Here is a 24,433-nt window from a genome sequence, read left to right as displayed (position 1 = left end):
CCAAATACTGGTGCCAATGCCCCGTGAATTCGAACCCATTCCTCCCACACAAATCCTTGAGCCACGCATTCGTCTCCTTAATCCTATTAACCCTGCGCCAATTCGTGCGTGGCTCAGATAGTAATCCACAGATTACCACCTTGTTGGTTCTGCTTTTTAATTTGGTCCCTAGCTCTTCGTACTCCCTCTGCAGATCCTTAGTTCCTGTTTTGTCTATGTCATTGGCACCTACATGGACCACGACATCTGTTGTGGATGCGTTCTTTAAATGCACCACCCTCCCTGCCTCACGTGTATATGATGTGGATAAATGTCAAGGTCACGCTTCTGTTCATGTTCGGACTGGACTGAAAGCAAGCATGATATTCAAAAGCAACAAATCTGATCCAGGCTCATTAAAGATTACGATTCCTAGCAGGTAAATTGTAGAATCTGTTCCAATGGACAGATGAGGACTATGAATGATTACAGCGGCAAATTAGAACGAATGGCATAGAATCTGAACAAGTGCAGAAAATCACCAATTTGTACTGACGAATGTTTAATGCTCCTTATTGATTGAGAAGTGCAGGATAGAGTTGGTTTTCACTCTAAATGGAAAATAATGCTATTTTCTCTTTCAGCAATGAAAGAATTGGATGCTGAACCATTTTAATATATGTTAAACATGTTTTAAATGCATTTGCTCTTTGCGTATTAGATATGGCTTTCAAATAATACCATACATCCTTTTTGTCTTTGCTTTTGGGCTCCCATTCTTAAATTAAGAAATTTAAACTTGTTTCACTTCGAAAACAGACTTGAAATATTTATTATGAATGTTTGTCATTTTTTTAAAAGAACAGATTGCTTGTTAAATTGGCTGGAATTTGAACAAATGCATTTGTATCTTTTCTACCTTAAAAACATGTGCTCCTAACATTTGTATGGTATTAACATTCAATGATGTAACCATCATTGAATCTCCCACTGTCAACACCCTTGAGGTTACCATTGACCAGAAACTGAACTGGACTCGCCACTTGAATACAGTGGCCTCAAGAGCAGGTCAGAGGCTAGGAATACTGCAGCGAGTAACTCACCTCCTGACTCCTCAAAGCTTGTCCACCATCTACAAGGCACAAGTCAGGAGTGTGATGGAATACTCCCCACTTGCTTGGATGGGTGCAGCTCCAACAACACTCAAGAAGCTTGACACTGTCCAGGATAAAGCAGTCCACTTGATTGACACCACATCTACAGACATTCACTCCAGCAGTGTGTACTATCTACAAGATACACTGCAGCAATTCAACAAAGATCCTTAGACAGCACCTTCCAAACCCACAACCACTTCCATCCAGAATGACAAGGGCAGCAGATACATGGGAACACCACCACCTGCAAATTCCCCTCCAAACCACTCACCATCCTGACTTGGAAATACATTGCTTTTCCTTTACAGTCACTGGGTCAAAATTCTGGAATTCCCTCCCTAACAGCATTATGGGTCAACCCACAGCACATGGACTGCAGCGATTCAAGAATTCAGCTCACCATCACCTTCTCAAGGACAACTAGGGATGGGCAATAAATGCTGACCAGCCAGCAACGCCCATGTCCCATGAATGAATGAAAGAAAATGAAAAGGAACCCAAAAGTCTTCGACCAGCATATAAACAGTAAGTGACTAGTAAAAGGTGAAGTGGCTCCTATTTGGGTTTGTGACAGTGCTACACATATTGAGTGGCAGTGTAAAGCTAAAATACCCAATGACAACTTTGTATCGTTGTTTACTGAGGAAGAGGAAACTCATAAAATGTCAATAGAAACTGACATAATAGGAGAAATGAACAGGGTGAAAAATGAGAAGGAAGAAGTGTTGGAAAGACTGGCTCGCTGGAATTCTACCGCCCCACCCACCATGGAATTAGAACGAGCCAGGGCGGAAATATCTGTTGACCTCGAGCAGGAATTTCTGGCTCAACTAAGGCTGTAAAATCCCACCCACAATGCTTAGCTTAGATAAGTCACCTAGTCCAAATGGCTTGCATCACAGATTGCTAAGGGAAGTGAGGGTGGAGATAACAGAATGTCTTGCCATAATCCACCATTCTTCCATTGATATGCAGGGGGGGCGGGGTACTAAATAATTGGAGAGTGGCAAATGTGACAACCTTAATCAAGAAAAGATGCAAGGACATGCCTAGCATCTGCAGGCCAGTTAGTTTAACATCAATAGCTTTTAGAAACAATAATCAGAGAAAAATTCGACAGGCACTTGGAGAGATTTGAGTTAATTAAGGAGAATGGATTTGTAAAAGGCAGATTATGCTTGACCAATCTAACTGAAAGTTATAATGAAGTAACAGAAGCGGTTGATGAAGGAAATGTGGTGGATGATGTCATGATGAATTTTAATAAACTGTTTCACAAAAAGTTCACGATTGTTTCACAAAAAGCTGATTAACAAAATTAAGGAATAAGGTCTGAAAGCATATGAATACTTTACTTTATTCAGAGCGGTATTGAATACAAAATCAAGGATGTAATGGTGGAACTGTACAAAATGCTGGTTAGGCCACAGGTGGAGTTTTGTGTACAGTTCTGGTCACTACATTACAGGAAGGACATATTTGCTCTGGAGAGAGTGCAGAGATTTACAAGAATGTTGCCAGGACTTGAAAATTGCAGCTATGAGGAGGGATTGGATGAACTGGGGTTGTTTTCCTTAGGATAAAGAGAACTGGGGGGGTGATCTAATTAAGGTGTACAAAATTGAGGCACCTAGATAGGGTAAACAGGAAACACTTTTTCCCCTAGCTGAAGGGTCAGTTACCAAGGAGCATGGATTTAAGCTGATTAGTAGAAGAATTAGAGAGAACATGAGGGAACTCTTCAACACAGAGAGTGGTGGGTGTCTGGAATTCACTGCTTAAGTTAGTGGTTGAGGCTGAAACACATTTAAAGGGTATCTGGATTTGCATTTGAAGTGCTGTAACCTTCAAGAACACAGATCAGTTTCTGGAAAGCGGAATAAAAATAAGTGGCTAGTTTCTTTTACCTCTTTTTTGGTCTGCACGGAACAAAGGGTTGAATGTCCTCTTTCTACAGCGTAACATTTCTATGGTTTATAGTTCAATAGTATTGCATCTATTTCTGGTCACCACACTTTAGGAAGGATGCAAGGGTCCTTGAGAAGGTGCAGAGGTGGTTTACCAGAATGGTTCCAGAAATGGAGCTTCTCAGGTTAGGTTTGAAAAGCTGAGGTTGTTTTCCTTGGAGCAAAGGTGATCGAGAGGAGATTTTGTCGAGATGTACAAGCTTATGACAGGTTTAGATAAGGAAGACAAGAAGAAACCTTTTCCATTAGCTGATGGTGCAAGATGAGAGGGACACAGATTAAAGCTATTGGACAGGTAATTCAGGGGAACTCTGAGAAATAACCTTTTTACACAGTGAGCGCCCATGATGGGAGTGAAAGCACGAACCATCAAGAAAATTGGATGGGCATTTGAAGTAAATAAATTTGCAGGACGATGGAAATAGAGTGGATGAGTGGGATTGACTAGATTGCTCCATTGAGAGCCAGCACAAACTCAATGGGCCAAATGGCCTGTTTGCCATAACTGACTCGATCCTATCTCCCAAACCTGCCCTTTCTAAGTGCATCTTCCTGTTTCCTCAATCCTATTCCCATACCCAACTTCCCTCCTGGCCTCTAAGTTAGCTAATGTCATTAATGTTTGTCTCTCTCAGGGAGTTGTTCCTCTATCCTTTAAATCTGTTTTCCTCTCTCTGCCACCCTATCCCCATAAGCCCACACGGGAATTTCACAGTAACTTCATTGCAGTGTTAATGTAAGCCTTACTTGTGACTAATAAATAAACTTTATTTATTTATTTACCATAGCAAATCCATCTACCCTGCACATCTTCAGACATTAAGGGGCAATTTAGCATGGCCAATCCACCTAACATGCACAACTTTGGACTATGGGAGGAAACCGAAGCACCCAGAGGAAATCCAAGCAGACACGGGGAGAATGTGCAAACTCCACACAGTCAGTCACCCAAGGCCAGAATTGAACCCGGGTCCCTGGCGCTGTGAGGCAGCAGTGCTTACAACTCTGCCAACAATGCACCCTTATGTCCCCATCTCCTCAGCAGGCTTTCCACTTTCTTCACAAACCGGGCATGCTTTTAATAAGCTTCCAAAGCTCTGCACCAGCAGATGAAAATGGTGTGTTAAAATGAGGAACCCAACCTCAGAGGGACAGGTTTACATTTTACACACTAGGCATTCTCCACTTGCACAATGTGGCTGTGGAGGAAAATCAGATTTCCTTCAAATAAATCCTAGGTGTGGCCATTTGCAGACCAAAATGCACATCCACACCCAGATGAATGTTTGGCTTCATGTTTCAATCCCTCCAATCAGGTTTCTGCCTCTGTCACATTCCTAAAACAGCACTTATCAAAGTTACAAATGACATCCGATGTGAGCGTGACAAAGGTAAACTTTCTGTCTTCGTCCTTCTCAACCAGTCCGCACACTTTGACATGGCTGACCTTTCCATCACCCTCCAATGTCTCTCCATCACTCACGAGCTAGGTGGGATTGTTCTCACCTCGCTCCATTATTATCTGTTCACTTGTAACCAGAGTATCACTTGCAATGGCTTCTCTGCCTGCTCCCACAGTGTAACATCTAATGTCCCCCAAGGATTTATATCTGCCCCCCCCCACCCCTATTTTTCATCTACCTGCTGCCCCTTGGCGACATCAGCTAAAAATACATCACCCGAAACTTTGCCCCATCTGAGTTTGTTTGCTGCTGCACTGTGTGTTGACAAGAGCTTGTTTTGGCTGGGTACCAGAAATGTAAAGGCACGAAATTTGTAGACAGTGCTGAGACCAATTTAAAATAATGAGTCTCAAAATCCATGGAGAAAAGTATCATTATAATGTATTGCCTGAACTATGAGCTAAGAGCAAAGGGGAATCTTAAATCACAGTGTTTTGAGGTGGAACAGCTAATGTGAACCTCTGTTGTTCCCTAAAATGAGAAGCACCTGGAGGTTTGGAGCCAACAAAGCGACCATCACTAACCATACGACCCCACCAAACTAACCATCAACTTGGTCACCGAAGCCTACACAGCTCACCTGAGACAGCTGCCACTGCCCTCCTCCACTGAGCCATCACTTAACTGATTGGAGCCAATTATGTCTCCATTCTTCCTTCCACACCTTCCTACTCTCCCTCTTTCCCTATCTCTTTCCTTCATCGACCTGCTCCTTCCCCTCCTTTTGCCTCCTCATGACCCTCCCAATTTTTTACTTGCCTTCTTATCCCTTCCTCACTCTCTGTCCTCTTCTTTTACTCTCCCCTTCCTTCCATTTTGCCATCCTACTCTCCATTCCCTTTTCTCTCCCCATATATCTGCCTATCCGCTATCAACCTGCTTATTCCTTCCCACATCCTGCTTCTTGATCCAATTAAACTAACTGCTGCCTTCCTCAGTCTGCTTGACCAAAGTGCAACAACTGGACTTGACTTTCTAGGAGATGATCATCCTATTAAAGTTATATTGCTCATAGAATCCACAGAATCCCTCCAGTACAGAAAGAGGCCATTCAAAACATCGAGTCTGTACCGACCACATCCCACCCATAACCTATTCCCGTAACCCCACACATTTACACTGCTAATCCCCCTGACATTTGGGTCAATTTAGCATGACCAATCAACCTAACCTGCACATCTTTGGAGTATGGGAGGAAACTGGAGCATCCGGAGGAAACCCACGCAAACATGAGGAGAACGTGCAAACTCCACACAGACGGTTACCCAAGGCTGGAATTGAACCTTGGTCCCTGGCGTTGTGGAGCAACAGTGCTAACCACTGTGCCACCTTTATCCATTCTTGGAATATTTATGGGAGTGCTATAATTTTAATCATTCAAAAAGCACATTACTTACTGTACTGGCAGTTTCTGCCCATGAATTCTCCTGGACACTCGCAGGAATAGTTTGCAATGAGGTCAGTACAAATACCGCCATTTCTACACGGCTCAAATTCGCATTCATTTATATCTGTGAGGACAAAACAAAATTATTCAGCTGAGGGCAATTTATGCGTGCAATAAATCATAACATAATTTATCCATAAAGATTTATCAATTGTTGCAATGCATCTGATGTGATATATCCTTTTTGATGTGTCACAATCAATAAACGCAGTATTTCATACAAAGCTGCGCCAACTGCAAGGTCCTCTGTGACTCCATTTCAATAAAGTCAATAAAAATAATAGCATCATCTGGTTTGCAAACTGTTTGATTTGATCATTCAATAGGTTCTCATCGTTATACATTTCTTCCTGTGTCTCCCGATTAGACGTGTTTCCACTCCATCTGACGAAGGAGCAGCGCTCCGAAAGCTAGTGGCGTTTGCTACCAAATAAAACTGTTGGACTTTAACCTGGTGTTGTTAAAACTCTAACTGTGTTCTCCCGATTAGTGCAGTTCTCCACAAAGCTGCCCTCTCTCTCCCTTCCCTGTCTTTGGCACCTACCTCTCTTTCATCAGATGAAACTTTACACAGATGATTTGCTTTGATTGAATGTCCAAGTTTGCTGGGGCCACCATGCTTTTATGCGAGTGATTTGAACAGTATGAAGTAACTATGTTTCCCCACACTGATAGTGATTATCATTAAAAGCCTCAAGGCGTTTTCAAGCCATCCTTGTGAAATTATCAGCATGCAGCAAGAAACAGTTTATTTTCCACAGGTATTTCTTTTAAACACCTTGATAAATTACATTGATAAATAATTTTAATATAAAAGAGGGATTTTGGCCTCCCTGTGGCATGTTTCTCATGGCGGGAGGTGGCACGCTGTTCACTGGTGGCAGAATCTTCTGGTCCCGCTGCTGTCAATGGGATTTCCCATTTACTGCACCCCATGCCGCCAGGAAACTCGTGGCATGCGTGTGCTGGTGGTAGGACCAGAGGATCCCACCGGTGTGAATAGATTCTTGTATTTGTGTTTCTCTGACCAAAAATAACCTCTCAGAAAAAATGATTTGTGAGGTTTGTTTAGCTAGGTACTTCTTACTTAGCTAAGTCATTTAGCATTACACTAAAGTTACACACACAAAATATTTGTAGATGTTTAGAGATGACACAGCATTGACAATATTTTCTCTTCAAACACAAGCTTGTAGCAGAGATACTGGCAATATATGCAAAACATTTCCAAGGAGAATACATCCCTTAGAGAAATACAACAGAAAACTTGTTCCAATAACGTGCTGTGAATCTCTACTGCACCATGAGATCTCTTCACGCAGAAGGCAAAGTAAATAAGTTACATTAAAGCCGAACTCAACAATAACTTTTTTGCTTAGACTAGCACTCTGTTTATAATTTTTGTGTTTACGACCATGTGCAGTTATCAGTCTGGATTGTGCTCAATTTCTCGATGCTGTGTTAAGCAATCCTTTCGAAACAGTTTAGCAAACTGCTCAATACTTGGGGGGTGGGGGAGGGGGGGCGGTGATTCTCCAGCCCAGCGCGCCCTGGCTGGAGAATTGCATGAGATGGGTCAAACACGATTTGTGCCAGTGAGAACCCCTTTTAAAATTCTCTCTAGACGCTCTGTGGTGATGTAATCTGGCTCTCTGGGGACACTCTCCCTTTGCACACTGGCAACTCCAACCTGCCAGTGCCACCCTGGCAGTGCCATATGGGGAAAATCCCCAACCCTTTGATGCCAGATGGGCAACTTTCCCCCATTACAAAATGTCCCACACACCACACTACGCCAGCATGACGGTGAACCTATCCATCCTCACCAGCATCGGGGAATCAAGGTACTGGGGCATCAGGAACCCACTCCCCCCGCCTCCCCAATCACCGTCATCGGGCCACCCCCTCCCACAAGTGATGGATACATTGTTATGGAGTCGCCTAAGGCCCTGCTCCTTTAGGCAACTCCTTCAGGCCCTGAGCCCTTCAGGCACCCCATTCAGGTGCCTCCCCTTCAGGCACTCCTTCAAGTCTCACCGACTTCAAAAAAATAAAGTTTATTTATTCGTGTCACAAGTAGGCTTACATTAACACTGCAATGAAGTTACTGTGAAAATTCCCTAATTGCTACACTCCAGCACCTGTTAGGGTACACTGAGGGAGAATTTAGCATGGACAATCCACCTAATCAGCACGTCTTTTGGACTGTGGGAGGAAACCGGAGCACCCGGAGCAAACCCACACAGACAAGGGGAGAACATGCAGACGCCACATGGACAGTGACCCAAACCGGGAATCAAACCCAGGCCCCTCACACTGTGAGAGAGGAGTGCTAACCACTGCGCCACCGTGCCGTCCACCCTTCAGGCACACCCTTCAGGTCCCGCCCTTTCAGGCCCCAACCCCTTCAGTTTCGGTCCCTTTCAGACAGCCCCTTCAGACCCCACTTCTTGCCAGTGCCACCTTGGCAGCCAAGCAATGCCACCCTAGGTTGTTACTGTTAGGGTGTCGGGGGCAATTACCAGGGCACTGCCCATCCATGTCACTGATCATCCGGGGCTACAATGGCCTCTGAGCCCCCAGTGTGGCCATCATGACTGTTCTCCATTTGTGGAGACCAGCAGTGATTCCCAATGGCTTCCCATTGCACCAGCGAATCAGAGAATACCAGAAGCCGGGTGAATCTGGCTAAAATCCGAAAATGCATATTTAACCTCTGATTTAAATATGCTAATCTGGTTAACTTTGCGAGTCATTGACTCTTCGTCTGATGAAGAGTCTGTGACTCAGAACGTTGGCTCTGTTTCTCGCCTGAGGCAAGGTGGCACAGTAATTAGTACTGCTGCCTCACAATGCCAGGGACCCGGGTTCAATTCCAGCCTCGGGTGACTGTCTGTTTGGAATGAGCACATTCTCCCCGTGTCTCTGTGTGTTTGCTCTGGGTACTCTGGTTTCCTCCCACAATCCAAAGCTGTGCAGATTAGGTGGATGGGCCATGGTAAATTGCCCCTTAGTGTCCCAAGATGTGTAGGTTAGCCATGTAAATGCCTGAGGTTATGTGGATAGGGCGGGACAAGAGCCTGGGTAAGATGCACTGTTGAAGAGTCGATGTAGACTTGATGGGCCAAATGGCCTCCTTCTGCACTGCAGGGATTCTATGATTCTATGATAGATGCTGGCAGACATGCAGAATCTTTCCGGCGTCCTCTATTCTTGTTAAAGGATGATTAGATGCACTAAAGAATGAGACCACAAAGGACAGACTTGTTAGCTTTTTTTCCCTTCCAGCAAATCTTATTCTCCCTTTGCATTATGTTCTACTTATATCGAGAATAAGTTACAGAACAAAGGAAACAGATCCACCGAAGACAGTTAATTAAACATTCTTGCATTCATGGAGTAGCTTCTCCTTGCATTAAAAGCTCTGAGTGAAAACAATAATAATCTTTTTATAAAGGGTTTAACAGTTGTCATGTTTCCAGATGTTCACTTTCTTTTTTGTGGAAAGACTTTGGATTGAGTTGTGTTTTCTAAGTATATTTGCACAGGGTTGGAATGAAAGACAACAAGCTGGAGGCAATGATGATGATGTGTACTGAAGCCAGATGGTTAGTTTGTGGTCTATCATAGCAAATATATTAAGGGGCATTGTCCCATTCCTGGCTTATTAATCAGGAAAGCTCCACTTGTTGACAGAAAAATGTCGCTTTAAACCCACACTCCAAGAAGAGAGGAGTTGCAGTTGCTTTTCCTTGATCACTGGTGTGTCACGAAAGCCAATCAGCGTAACAACACTCCCCCTGACTGAAGACAGAGAGAAGATGGGAAACATCTAAACATGGCACATGCCAATTCTATGTCCAGGGAACACTACCTGCCCAAGTGGCTGGGGCATCCAGGGATTATTCAGAGTCAATGTCAACTTCAGGTCACTTTCCCATATTGGATACATCCTGATGTTGCCATTGGTCAACCCAGCTGCCCTCTGTTTTCTCACCCTTAATACAGCCTTAAAGGAAGTGCAAAAGGCATCCAGACAAAAAGGAAAGACATCTTCAAAGAAATAGTGGAGAAAATTGGATGAGGATAATGAAGTTAATGTTGTATTATGTGGATTGTTGAAAATTGCTTTACAAAATGCCATTTAACAGACATGTTCACAACATTAAAGCCCATGAGATTAAAGTGGCAGTGTAGCATGGAGACAAATTGGTAAAGGAAGCAGAGAGTAGCAGTTAACAGTTCTTCTTCATACCAGAGGGAAGTGTGTGGTTTCCTCAGCATTAGATCCATTTGATATATAACTGACCTGGATTTGCGAATGCGGGGTATATTTTCAAAGTCTGCAGATTATATAAAATTTGGGAGTGTTGTAAACAATGAGGAAGCTGGGATCAGACATGAGAGGACACAGATAGACAGGTCAAATGGACAGACACATGGCAAATGAAATTTAATGCAGCGAAATTTGAAGTTATGCATTTTGATAGGAAGAATGAGGAGAGGCAATCGAAATTAAATGATACAGTTTTAAAGGATGTCCAGGACTAGAGAGATTTGAGAATGTATGCAACAGATCTGTGATGGCAGCAGGACAAGTGCTTATGGACCCTTGGCCTCATTAATAGAGGAATTATGGATAAAAGCAAGGAAGGCAGGCTAAGCATTTCTAACACACTGGTTAGGCCTCAGCTGGAGTACTGTATTTAACTCTCGGCTTCATGCCTTAGGAAGGGTAGCACAGCCTTGGTGCATTTGTAGCGGAATTTACTAGAATTACATGAATAGCATTAATTAGCATATACAATACAACAGCACGCCATTCAGCCCAACCAGGCCAGGTCACATTTATGCTTCATTCGAGTCTCATCCCATCCTTCCTCATATGACACGGTGGCACAGTGGTTCAGACTGCTACCTCACAGCGCCAGGGACCTTGGTTCAATTCCGGCTTCAGGTCACTGTCTGTGTGGAGTTTGCACGTTCTCCTTGTGTCTGTGTGAGTTTCTTCTGGATGCTTTGGTTTTCTCCCAAACTCCAAAGATGTGCAGTTTAGGCAGATTGGCCATGCTAAGTTGCCCCTTAGCTGGATTAGCCTGGCCCGATCCACTAAAGGACTACAAGAGTCAAGACAGGTAAGCCAGAAGGTATAGCAGGTAGAACAACAGTGAGGCTCGGGGCAGCTGGAGTGTTAGACAGGGCTGAGAGAAAGTGTATCTTGCCATCTTCACCGCTGTCCAAAACTCCTCCCCATCAATATTAATCTCCAAATCGTTGGTCCCAGAGATGAGTGAGTGAGGGCCAGTTGTGAAAGATCGCAGCAGTAGGATACAGAAAGGATCAGAGATTGGGCAGATGCAGTTCCAGGTATAAAAACACAAAGTGATAGATTTTGGAAGTAAGAATAGGAAAAGGGAAAACTAAAAAGTAAGATGTTAGGCTCCATTTCCAGCATCTAAACTTCCCACCCACCCCTGATCTCTCCCATTATATGCTTCATGCTGGGCATTTGTAAGTATGGTTAGTTTCAATTTCAAATGAGAAAATATTTATCATTCAAAGCAAAGTGTAATTACTCTGTTAACAAAGCCCACTTGGAAGATCAAGTATCAGATCAAGCCCAAGATGGGCTGCAATGTGCATCACCTTGTCAGTTTGGATCTTGTTTGTCTCTCTTGTGGGGACCATGAGTTGGATTCAATTTGACTTTGGTTTTTGGAGCAAGTCAGGAGATGGATTCGGGTCCACCCGGACCACTCCACGCATTGGCTTTGTCACTTTAAGAATGGAGTACATAGAACATAGAAAGCCACAGCACAAACAGGCCCTTCGGCCCACAAGTTGTGCCGATCATATCCCTACCTCTAGGCCTATCTATAGCCCTCAATCCCATTAAATCCCATGTACTCATCCAGAAGTCTCTTAAAAGACCCCAACGAGTTTGCCTCCACCACCACCGACGTCAGCCGATTCCACTCACCCACCACCCTCTGAGTGAAAAACTTACCCCTGACATCTCCTCTGTACCTACCCCCCAGCACCTTAAACCTGTGTCCTCTCGTAGCAACCATTTCAGCCCTTGGAAATAGCCTCTGAGAGTCTACCCTATCCAGACCTCTCAACATCTTGTAAACCTCTATCAGGTCACCTCTCATCCTTCGTCTCTCCAGGGAGAAGAGACCAAGCTCCCTCAACCTATCCTCATAAGGCATGCCCCCCAATCCAGGCAACATCCTTGTAAATCTCCTCTGCACCCTTTCAATGGCTTCAACATCTTTCCTGTAATGAGGTGACCAGAACTGCGTGCAGTACTCCAAGTGGGGTCTAACCAGGGTCCTATAAAGCTGCAGCATTATCTCCCGACTCCTAAACTCAATCCCTCGAGTAAAAATTTTAAAAAAAATTGCAGGTGAATTGGTTGACACTGATTTATTTTTTTGATTTGATTTGATTTATTATTATCACATGTATCAACATACAATGAAAAGTATTGCTTCTTGCGCGCTGTATGGACAAAACACACCGTTCATAGAGAAGGAAACGAGAGAGTGCAGAGTGTAGTGTTATAGTCACAGCTAGGGTGTAGAGAAAGATCAACTTAATGCAAAGTAAGTCCATTCAAAAGTCTGACAGCGGCAGGGAAGAAGCTCTTCTTGAGTCGGTTGGTACGTGACCTTAGACTTTGTATCTTCTTCCCGAAGGAAAAAGTAGGAAGAGAGAACGTCTGGGGTGCGTGGGGTCCTTAGTTATGCTGGCTGCTTTGCCGAGACAGTGGGAAGTGTAGACAGAGTCAGTGGATGGGAGGCCGGTTTACTGGAAGATTTTGCTATTTTTAAACTTAGAACCAGGAGTCATGTGCCAATAGGATTCATCACTGTTAGTTCAAGATAGTGCCATTTGTACATGGGACTAGTGTTTGAGGTGCTTGTGAGGTTCTTTTGGACGTTGCTGTCCACAAATTGCATCAGAATGAGCTCCAAGAAGCAGAGCTGATTGTATAATGACAACGACCAGGTTGTGTGTTCCTGTCTGACAAAGTAGTTGTAAAGTGTATCAGACCAAAACCTGAGCATTTTATGGGCTTTATAGAGGCATAGGCTGGGATTTTCCACGTCCATTGATGATAGGCATGTTGACTGGTGAGCTTGGAGTACCTCGTGAGAAGATGTTAGTCATGTTTCCTGCCAATGTAAATCCAGGGCATGATTGTCCCCTCTACCATCAATGTTGGGCCGCGTTTCCTGCAGTCAAATGTCAGGAACTTAATTTTAAGAAATTAGCATCTCATTAGTGTTTCTATAGCGGCTGCCATCCTACCAGTGCTGACCTTGATGCAATGGCATGCTGGTGTGATCAACTCAGACTGAAAGCATACGGACTTCCCCAGGGAGCTTTGCAACTTGAGTACAGCAAACATCCCTTCCTGATGTTCACGAGCTTGTCTTTGGAGCTCCAACAACTGAGTTAGAACTGAGTCCAGAGGCTCATCATGTGATTGGGCCTCAGCATGTTCCTGGCCTCCAGCAATCCTCCGAGTGTCAGCACTCTGGGATGTCCCTGCCTCCGTCTGCTGTGGATCTGACAGTGTGATGTGCTCACCAGACTGTGACCACCAAGGCTGCTCTAAAACTAGGTTCCCACCGAAGTGTGTGTCTCTATTCTGTTCGAGGGTGTGGGTGAGCGCTGTGACTGGTCTTCAGTTAATTTGTCGTCCGATTCATCTTTTGCGTCGTCAGGGCTTGAGTCAAGGGCTTGGTTTGTGTACAGCCTCTGATGTTTCTCAGATGCTCCTATGAAAGAAAGGAAGTCAATAGTGTGTGGCAGGGAACTGCGGAACAAGAGACATCGCTCAGTTTGGCTGTCTGATAGGTGTGGCAGTGCTGGATCCTTAGTGGTAATTATTGTCGGTGGAGATTCAATGGACCCAAGGGCCTTTTCTGCACTGTATGACTCATTTGGTTGAGTGTGCCGAGCTCACCATCGGCACTGGAAGGGTTCACATCCTTGCCAGCCAGCCGAATGGCTCTCTTTAAGTCGGTCAGGACCTTCATTCAGCCACCAGTCTGAGAGCTCCCAACCTTGTCAGGAGCCAACTTGTCCTGCATGACGCCGGGTGGAGAGAATGTAAGCAGGACGCCTGCCCAGGTCAGATGAGAAAAGTGCCTGGCGTGTGTGGGTTATGAATGCTGCTATGCTTGGGATGAGGACACAATCCGCAGAGGAGATGAAGGTGTCTGTTTGAGAATGAGTGGTGGTGTCCCTATAGCTGGCACTGAGTGAGATCCCTGTCGATGTGTGATATGTTTGTGAGTGTGTGAGTTGAGAGTGATGAGAAGGGTGATGTACGCTGGTGGAAGGGAGAGGAGATTGTTCATTCTCTTCCTGCTCCAGGTAGCTGCCCTCTTTCCTAGGGCATTGGTGCTCACCACCGCTGCCACCACCTCCCATTCTGGATTGGTCATCTTGGATGAGGCTCTTCGCCCAGAGTGGGGGCATAGGACTTTGCAGCAGGCCTCCACTGTATCCAGCAGGCATTCAAGAGAGGCACTACAGAATCCAGGGCAGCATGTTTCCTCCCTTTTGAAGTCGTGACTTTCCAACACTTTTCTATCCCTTTGAAAGTGCTAGCTCTGTGTAGAAGCGGCCTTTAAAGATGGTGCCTGGATAAGAACATAAGAAATAGGAGCAGGAGTAGGCCATCTAACCTCCTGAGCCTGCCCCGCCATTCAATAAGATCATGGCTGATCTGATAGTGGTTTAGTTCCACTTACCCGCCCGCTCCCCATAACCCTTAATTCCCTTATTGATCAGAATTACTGAAGGCCTGAGGTCACGGAGGAGGGGAGTGCAGTGGGGGGTGCAGGGGAGAGCGGGGGGGTGCAGACGGGTGACTTAGAGGTTGCTAACGATCCGAGGTGAAATCGTACTGCTGCATTTTTTAAATAAAATGCCATGCGATACGGTGGAAAAACCCACCGTCAACAAATCAAATGCCACTTTCCCCATCCGAAATCAGACTTTGCCAATTCCTGGGATGACTCCGTAGAGCAGAAAAGCCAAATGGCTTTGCTGAACTTATAGTAAACAGATTGCCCCCACAGCCAATGTGGTTTTCAATTCTGACTGCCCAAAGGATGTGAGGGGCGGGGGGGGGGGGGGGGGAATAAGAGGCCTGGAAATGAGAGAAGCGTTAGAGCCTGTGATATTGCTCCCTGGCCCTGCTGCTGCCAGTCAACATTCATCCCCCTCCCAGATTCACCATGGGGCCAGTGATAGAAACCCTGCAGATGGCTTCATTCTTTTTCTTTGTTCTTCCATGGGATGTGGGCCTCACTCCCAAGGCCAGCATTTATTGCCCATCGCCGATGGTTCTCTCACTAAGGGCAGTCAAAAGTCAACTACGTTGCTGTGGATCTGGAATCACTTGTAGGCCTGACCAGGATGGCATATTTCCTGTCTAAAAGGACGTTAGTGAACCAGGTGGGATTTTACAACAATCAATCATAGTTGTCATGGTCGCCATTATTGACAATAGATTTTACCTGCCGTTCATGCCACGGCCCCGCTGCAGCGAAGTCAGAGAATCTGGCAGCCGGCCAAATCTCCGTTCACTCCTGTGGGATGGGAGAATCCCGCAGGTGTGAATGGTGGTAAGATTCCGGACTAGCTTTATGTTCCGGATTTATTCTTTGAATTTAAATTCCATCAGCTGCAGTGGTCAGATATGAACCATGCCCCTAAAGCATTAGATTGGGCTTCTGGATTACTAGTCCAGTGACATTAGCACTGTGCCACAATCTCCCTGTTTTCTTCTTCAGCACTGGCATGCTGACTGCTGGATGGAGCATGCTGGCCAAGCTCCGTTGATGCAAGAGGAGCAACTGTGCATGGCCTTCCTCCTCAGCAGCGATCGCGGAGAGATACTGACTTTCCATTCAAATTTGGACAGACTCCCCAGGCGTCTCACTTTAATCCAGCAGTACCAGCACAGGTGTACCATGAGAATTGAGGGACAAATTCTCATAAATTTGCACTTCAGCACTGAATTTTAAATAGCTCTTGGAAACAAGATGGATAGAAATTGTTTTTTATGAACATATTATAAAACCGAGTTCTGGATATCATGCATACTCCACAGGGATCTCTCCATTTTGTGCCCTTTCTGTGCTCCACTATGAAAACAACTGAATTAAAATGAGATTTCTACGCTTCATGCAAGAGATTTTCAATTGTACGTGTACAATGGAATAATTTTACATAAATCTGCCGACTGGTACGGAGAAAAAAACACGTTCTGAAACATTCTTTTAAGTAAGGAACGATTAATAGGAAAAAATAATCAGAATTTTCAGAATGTAATTGCTGTTAAATTAAAGTTATAATGACCTAAAGAGTTTCAGGGAACATAAATCAATATATGCTACTACCATTGTTTAATCAGCAATTTAGAAAAATGTTTTATAAATTCCTTTATTTGTATTGAATGGTTAATTTCTGAGGGCATCGACTGGAGCTCTATATAAAACATACTGGAGCTATAAATCTCCATTACACTAAATTACTTAATATTGAACAGCAGATTGAGTAGAGGTGTACCTGGGAGGCTGTGGATCTAAATAATCAAGCACTGTCTGCTTGAAAAACATTTGGCCTCTTTCATAACAGGCAACTTGAAACATTTCAACTCTCATTGTGAAAAAAACAAAACACAAGCAACAATATTCTCATCCCATTGATGTCAAGAGCTATGCAAAGAAGAGCTGACGGAATAAAGCTGAGAAAGGCTTTGGGCGCAATCTTACTGGCCGTTCACGCCACGCTCCCACTGCAGCGAGGTTGGAGAATTTGGTGCCCAGCCAAATCTCCATTCACTGCAGCGGGATGGGAAAATCCCGCCAGCATGAACAGTGGTAATGTTCCAGCCTTTGTTTGTGCTATGGCTATGCAGAGGGAACTAACTTAGGAAAGAAGGCCAAGTTTCTACAATGAGCATTCATCTTATACCTTAATATCGTGGCTAAAATATAGGATAATAACGCTATGTCATTAACCACTTGTAAGAATGCAACAGCCTGCTATCCGTTGGTGGGGGATTTCATAAATAACATTAATACGGCCTTGTCACGGTCAAGAGACCATTTCTGATTTACAAGAATGACAAAATTGATGCACATCACATTGTAATGCAGTGATGATGTGGTACTGGCGCAAATGGATAAATTGATTCCACTTCATACTATGAGATTTCAAAGACTATTCTTTATCCAAGTGATTTGGCCATCATTGATTGCTGGGAGTCTGTTTAACTGTGTAAATCAGGGAGGGAAAGGTATAGCTAGACCTCGACAAAACAGTGATTATGCTTTTGTGAGTATTGTTCTCAGCTTTCAATGCTTTACTTCACTAAGGATATCGAGTCGAGTGCCCAGAAGTGGTTTACACTGATGGCATTAGGATTTTGTTATAAAAGACCAGAAAAATTAGGTCAGCAGGCAGGCGGAAGGTCGGAAGAAAGGACTTGGACTCCTTCAGCACTGCACTGAAGTGTCGAATGATATTATGCACTCAAATCTCTGGAATGAGGCTAAAGTCCACAATGGTTTGACTGAGAATCGAGGGTGCTGTCTCTGAGTATTTGATTGGCGTATTCATATTATGTATGCTTTGGAGAGAATAAATAAGGTAAAACTTTCATTGGCTAGTGAGTCAATGGGACAATTTTGATCTATCAGTTGCCCTGAATTACCAGAGCACCTCTCCCGGATATACACATGGCCTGACTGGGGTGATTTTCAGGTGGATATGGAAACGAGTACTTGTGACTGTTGTCCAAAACAAATGGCATCAGGTTTTGCTCGATTTGCAGCCCTTGGTCACCTCATAGTTAAAAGCAGGTATCTTCCCCAATGAAATCACTGAGGAGCGACTTCACCATTTAAATTAGCCCTCTGCTCTGCAGAAGATGGCCTATCCAGGCCTGATTTCAGGTAAGTTAAGATGGTAGGAGGCACAAAATCTCCCCTCGCCCAATCGTACGTCTCCCACATCACTGTTCTCATTGGGAAACCGGCTTAAAATACCATCTGCTAACTTGTATGTTCTCGACATAGACGTTGCTTTACTTGATGATAGTTTCCAACATCTTCTGTTGTATTTTGCTTCTCGTTGGCATCCTGATGTCTTTGGAATAATGTGCACCATACCTACTGTGGCAAATCTGTGAAGTGAGGCAGTTGGTGGACCTTCAAATTGAATGGGGGTACTTTGAATGTCACGGCACAATTGTTATTCATTAAAATGATATTCTAGGTTTCTTTTGTTTAGCAAGACATAGAGAATTAACAAATAAACATCTCCAACAATTGTGCATTAAAGTAACAATGACAATTTATCAAGAAGAAAATGGTTAGCCATTACTGTATAGTTTATATGGTCATCTGTTCATATTCGCTACATTGCATATAACTTTCGACCTGTACCAGTACATCACTCTCTTAAATTAGCTATAGACCTCATCTAAAGAACATATGTTATTGGAGTAGAACTCACTGTGCTGACAATGAATTCCACTGAATCCATCAGGACACCTGCAGATGTATCCGATAAATGTGTCACCTCGGTAAGTGTCACTCACTTCACAAATCCCGCCATTATGACATGGGTTGGGTTGACAAGCTCCTGTATATCAAAAAGAATAAAGCAGAATATCAGTTATGAAGGACACTTTTTCTGACAGACTTGCTGAAAGGCACATGTTTAATTTAACTACACAAAACCAGTTAGGACAAGATGGTGAAGGGAGTGATTCTGTTTCATCATGCACAAGCATTGATTTCTGTACAAACCAGCACTGCATGCGGCCTTTAAAGGAAAGCTTGAAAGCACAGCTAGGTTCTGTTCCAAGTCGTAGTCCTTGATTAAAGAGCGTAAGTGTGAATGTTTGGTTACGGCAGGTTCAGACTCATCTGAGGTGATTCACAACAGGATGAAAACATTAGTAAAGTAACAAGAGTGATCATGCCTGTAGATTCATGAGTCAGTATTCATCACAGCTTTAAGGAAGCTGAGGGTGGAGGGGTGAGGTGAATGGAAAACAGTGAAAAGCCGGGAGGGGGGGAAAGCATGGAAGTGTACATTAAACAAAGCATGCGGGTACCACACTCTGATAGAAAAGCATCAACAATATCAGCTATTTCTATTCTCAAGATATGTTAATTTGAATCACTGAACATTTTTAATGGACAGTATTTTTCAGTGAAAGGTGAAGCAACAGTGTTCATCGCGGACTCCAAAGAAAGCAGTCACAAAAATCAACCGATCTCTGCAATGTGGATCTTTCCTTTTCCAATGTCAGATTAAATTTGATGCCAAATCAAGGGGCTCTCCAGGCACCCAGCAGCAATGATGTCTGCAAGCCGGGTAAGCAACCGATCACGCTGAAGTATTCTCACAGACAGCAAACCACAAAGTTAAAAGCACTGATTATTCTTTACTTTTACTTTAAAGTTTCAGATAAGAAAATAAATGATTAAGATAAATGCTAAAATGTTGTTAACAAACTACAAAATGTTCTTTAAAATGTGTGGGTTTTTTGGCATTATGAAGACATTTGACATTTCACAAATATCAAATTAGCTTTTCAAGGCCTGTTAGACTGTTTGGCAGACATTATGACTTCAGTGTACTGATAAAAACCCAGATACACCTCATTCCACAAGGTGTCAGCTTTACTGATTGCTTAGACCCAGGGATTGCACTACGTGGAGGTAGAAGAGGGAGGACCTCAGCATTGCAGCCTTTAGAGGAGTGTAGAATGTCTACATCAATGGGGATGAAGTAGAAATGGTTGAGAGCTTCAGGTTTTTAGGTGTCCAGATCACCAACAACCTGTCCTGGTCCCCCATGCTGACACCATAGATAAGAAAGTCCACCAATACTTCTACTTTCTCAGGCGACTAAGGAAATTTGGCATGTCCACTACGATTCTCACTAACTTTTACAAATGCATCGTAGAAAGCATTCTTTCTGGTTGTATCACAGCTTGGTATGGCTCCTGCTCTGCCCAAGACCACAAGAAACTACAAAGGGTCACGAATGTAGCCCAATCCATCACGCAAACCAGCCTCCCATTCATTGACTCTGTCTACACTTCCCACTGCCTCGGTAAAACAGCCAGCATAATTAAGGACCCAATGCACCCTGGACATTCTCTCTTCCACTTTCTTCCACTGGGAAAAAGATACAAAAGTCTGAGGTCACGTACTGACCGATTTAAGAACAGCTTCTTCCCTGCTGCTATCAGACTTTTGAATGAATCTACCTCGCATTCAGTTGATCTTTGCCCACACTCCAGCTATGACTGCAAGACTACATTCTGCACTCTCTCCTTTCCTTGTCTATGAATGGTATGCTTTGTCTGTATAGCGTGCAAGAAACAATACTTTTCGCTGCATACTAATACATGGTGACAATAATAAATCAAATCAGATCAAATCAAAAAATCAAAAAGAATCATCTGTAGTAACTTTAGGATCCCAACCATATTCCGTGTGTGTGCAAACTCCAGAAGTTGCCATCCATTTCAGTGGAGTAATGATGGTAAACAATGATCATTACCACTGCAGCTTTTGGGCTAATGTTTGATTTAGCGGCAGATTTTAAAAAAAACTTGTAAACTATATTAGTTGCCGGAGGACAATGGAGTGTTTAAATTGGACAATGTCACCGTGCAGTAACCACTGCCTTTAAATCTGGCACTCTTTCACAGTTAAGCTACTGAAACAGACCCTGGTCCTGTTCTCATCTAACCTCTGCAGGATAGTTATTAAGAACCAAATCTTGGCCGAACTGCGTTTTCCCATTGCCAGGAATGCCGAGCCCAACTGTGAATCCCAAATTCACTTAAGGTCACAGAAGCACACACTCGACACTGAACCTAGGACATCCTGTCAACATGACTCAGTCTTACAATATGCACTATTTTTGCCCAGTGAATCACTGAAAAACCTCAAAAGATCTTGACTAAGACACAGAAAGATTTGCGGTTTTCTTCTTCAGTGTTGCATGGAAATTACTGTGTAACACTATGGTTGCCTCAAAGTTTCATTTCTTACTGGGTTTCAACTCAGTTGTTAGGTTCAGATCACTGGTTATAGAAATCTCCCACCATAAATTAATATTCTTAGCGACAGATTGTTTATTTCTGCTGTATGAGTTTATATATTGTTAAAGGTCACTGGTCCTGAATTCTACAAGAATTGTTTGTACTCAGAAGTACAGAAAATGATGGAATTCTCTCCGTAGATGCTGCCAGACCTGTTGAATATTTCCATCATTTTCTGTTTTGATTTCAGATTGCCAATAGCCGCAGTATTTTTTTTATATATCTACTGGTTCTTTTAAGATTACAGGCTGTGGTTAAGAGTTTAATAATTCGGTGATGAATAAGGCATCAATTTATTCAGATACTGCAACTCTCAAACTAATATTACTGGCCACCTCTTCTGATCCATAAGTATTCAAATTAAGTCTGTTTTCATTCAATTGCTTCATTTACCCCCACCTCCAGGATCAAAAACATCTTGTGCCAAAGAATCCAGGCCAAATTCATAAAGAGCCACGGAGAGAGAATCCCAAAAGTAGGCGATGCTAAATTTAAGTCAACAAACCTTTACATATATAACATAACTAGATCGGAGAGAAAAGCATCCAAAATACATTAATGTATAGCGGGACATTTTCAAATGGTGATTTAAATGAACAACTTTAATAAAATCAAGTTAGCAACTGAAGAAGTCTCTGGGTAGATAGTTTAATTTATTGCTGTCACAAATAGGTTTACATTAACACTGCAGTGAAGTTACTGTGAAAATCCCCTGGTCGCCACACTGTTCAGATACTCTGAGAGAAAATTTAGCATGGCCAACGCATCTAACCAGCATGTCAGACTGTGGGAGGAAACTGGAGCACCCGGAAGAAACCCATGCAGACACAAAGAGAACGTGCAGACTCCGCACAGTGACCCAAGCTGGGAATCAAACCCGGGTCCCTGGCGCTGTGAGGCAGCAGTGTTAACCACTGTGTCACCGTGCTGCCCACAAGGACAAGAAATTCATCAGTGACTGTATTTTCAAGTACACCACCAGAAATAGATAAATACAAAGTAAGCCCTGCTAAAATGGTCAAATCATTAAAAAGTGCATTCAACTCACAAGGCAATATGACCATGAAAGAACCACATGTCAAACATTACTAAAAAGAATCTATATATTAATTAGTGGATCTCTTGTGGAATTGTTTACAGGGTTCAAAGTAATGGGGAAATGTTTGGCTTGTATCCTTTGGGCTGGACCCAGTTATATGCTATTTTGACCTCCAGGAGCCAAAGGAACATTGAATTACACCCCACAGACTTCTTACAAGTAATTATAATTTATTTATTCTCACGACACCGTATTATATTCTTTGTAAACAGAGGCGAAGTCACAGAATTAATATTGTCCTACAAGTAATATTGAACTAATTCAGTCAGGTACAGATATCAGAAAGGCTATTTCTTATTTTGCAGTACAGAAGGCTCTCATGTTCCTGTGCAGCCGTGAGAACTCTTATTTTCCCCCAGGGGAAGGCATAAAGTATATACCGATAAGATATTTAATTGAACTGCAACCAAAAAGGAAACCTTGTTGTTCAGGGCTTCTGCATTTACCATCAGCATATTAAAATTATGAGGAAACAATATCACTACATTAAGAATTCAATGGATAGAATGATAAAAAAAATACAGCTGCAGACTGCAGATTCAGACACACTGAAAATAAAACAAGTAGTAATTCAGTATAATTTTGTGTATGTATTGGAATGAAATGACAACTGCATTTTGAACACTTATAAATAAATTTTTATGGAAATGAACAAATCATAAGAATAGAACAGACATGTCTAGGCAACATCATCTGAATAAATTGGAGACATTGCAAACATACATAGACAAAGTCTTGTGCCCTCCTGTATGGCAAGTTTGGTGGCAGGGGGTCATTTAATCTAACAGGAGGGTGGGGACGCCACTACCTTTCTGCCTCCACCTTGACTAATTCCATGGCAAGAAGACCCATACACGGCCTTCCCACCCACCCACAATTCAGACCCTTAAATGGACCATTAGTGCCCACGTAGGGACCCCATTCTGCTGCCGCTGGTATTAACTCAGCAGCAGCTGGGGAACTTGACATGAGGAGAGCACCATAAGCAAACCCTGGCACGTATGCCTGTGTGCTCCTTCTAGGATCTCTCATTCAAAGGCATTCAGCGTCTGATTGAGGGAGTCGGCATTGGGAAGATGTGGTGCCCAATGAGAGCCACTCTGTGCCTTTGCTGCTGACTTCCCTCTACCCCTCGCCCTGTGACCCCTATCGCATGATGCTCTTCCCACCTTCATTCACCTGTGTTTGGGTCCCTCCTTGTTCCAAGGTCGAGGGCAGGTATAGTACCAGCAGCAGCCACTGCCCTCTCGGAGGCGCTGCTGAGTATAGAAGAGCTGTTGACCAGTCGGCTGGTGGGACCTCCGCCCCAGGGTCTTTTATCCCAGAGAAAAGCCCACCACTGACAAGGCCTTCTTGAAAAACTACGACATGGGGTCTTGCCCAGGGTGACCATCTCCAGGCAAAAAAAACAAGGGATACTTAGATGCTGGCCCAAATAAAAGGCTCGACATTGGAAATGGGATAAAAAGCCAAATTGCAGGATGGCTGGTCACCCAGCTCTCCAGCCGGCAGCCAAGACCCTGTTGCTGTCACAAGGTTCTGCCATCATCAAAACATTATAAATTTGAAGAATTCTAATACAGCACAAAAATACTTCAAAAAGAAGTTTGAAAACCTTACGCAACCCTGTTAAATATCTGCTCTCTGAACTTTAAATATGCATTTCTTTGCAAATTTGTTTCAGTTAATGAATTCTCTTCAATTCAGTAAGGTTTAGAAATTTAAATGTTCATATACAATCAGAATCAGCCACTTTCATATACATCATCCCCAGAGGACACTGCTCCAATCATTTTCACCACATTCACTGAGCGATCCTTTTCTGTCATTCCTCATCATCCACCAAAACCTTGACCTAACTGCAGTATTTGGAAGTTGAGCTTTTTTTAATATAACCATGTCATCGGTAACATGAACTTAGAAGAACCCGAGAGTTAACAAAGATAATCAATTGCCTATTTCAATGTGCAGGCGTCACTCTCTCAGTGATTCTTGACTTCCATCAATTCCCTATCTGATCGGATCTGCAGAAGTGTCTTCAACAATCAGATCTCAAGGGTTCAGTACACGAAGTGGGAGCGCAACATTGGTGTATTTTTATTCTGGAAGAGCATTGAGCAAATCTAGACTTATGCTGAGCCCTGTTTCTGAATTTGGG

At 43.4% G+C, this 24,433-nt stretch overlaps 1 protein-coding gene across 1 annotated transcript in view; it reads right to left on the bottom strand.

Moving 5' to 3' along the window:
• The window catches only part of LOC144495324 (EGF-like repeat and discoidin I-like domain-containing protein 3), a 251,911-nt gene that overhangs the window by 126,400 nt on the left and 101,078 nt on the right, over positions 1-24,433 (bottom strand). The window contains exons 4-5 of the mRNA XM_078215423.1: positions 18,563-18,691; positions 5,964-6,077 (exon numbers count right to left, since the gene is read on the bottom strand). Of these exons, the coding sequence (XP_078071549.1) occupies positions 5,964-6,077; positions 18,563-18,691 (243 nt within the window). The remainder of the gene's footprint in view (positions 1-5,963; positions 6,078-18,562; positions 18,692-24,433) is intronic.

This window comes from Mustelus asterias, chromosome 6, assembly GCF_964213995.1.
Source record: "Mustelus asterias chromosome 6, sMusAst1.hap1.1, whole genome shotgun sequence".
NCBI classification, from domain to species: Eukaryota; Metazoa; Chordata; class Chondrichthyes; order Carcharhiniformes; family Triakidae; genus Mustelus; species Mustelus asterias.
The sequence above is the reverse complement of the archived record's forward strand: the minus strand, read 5'-3'. Positions and strand labels throughout refer to the sequence as shown.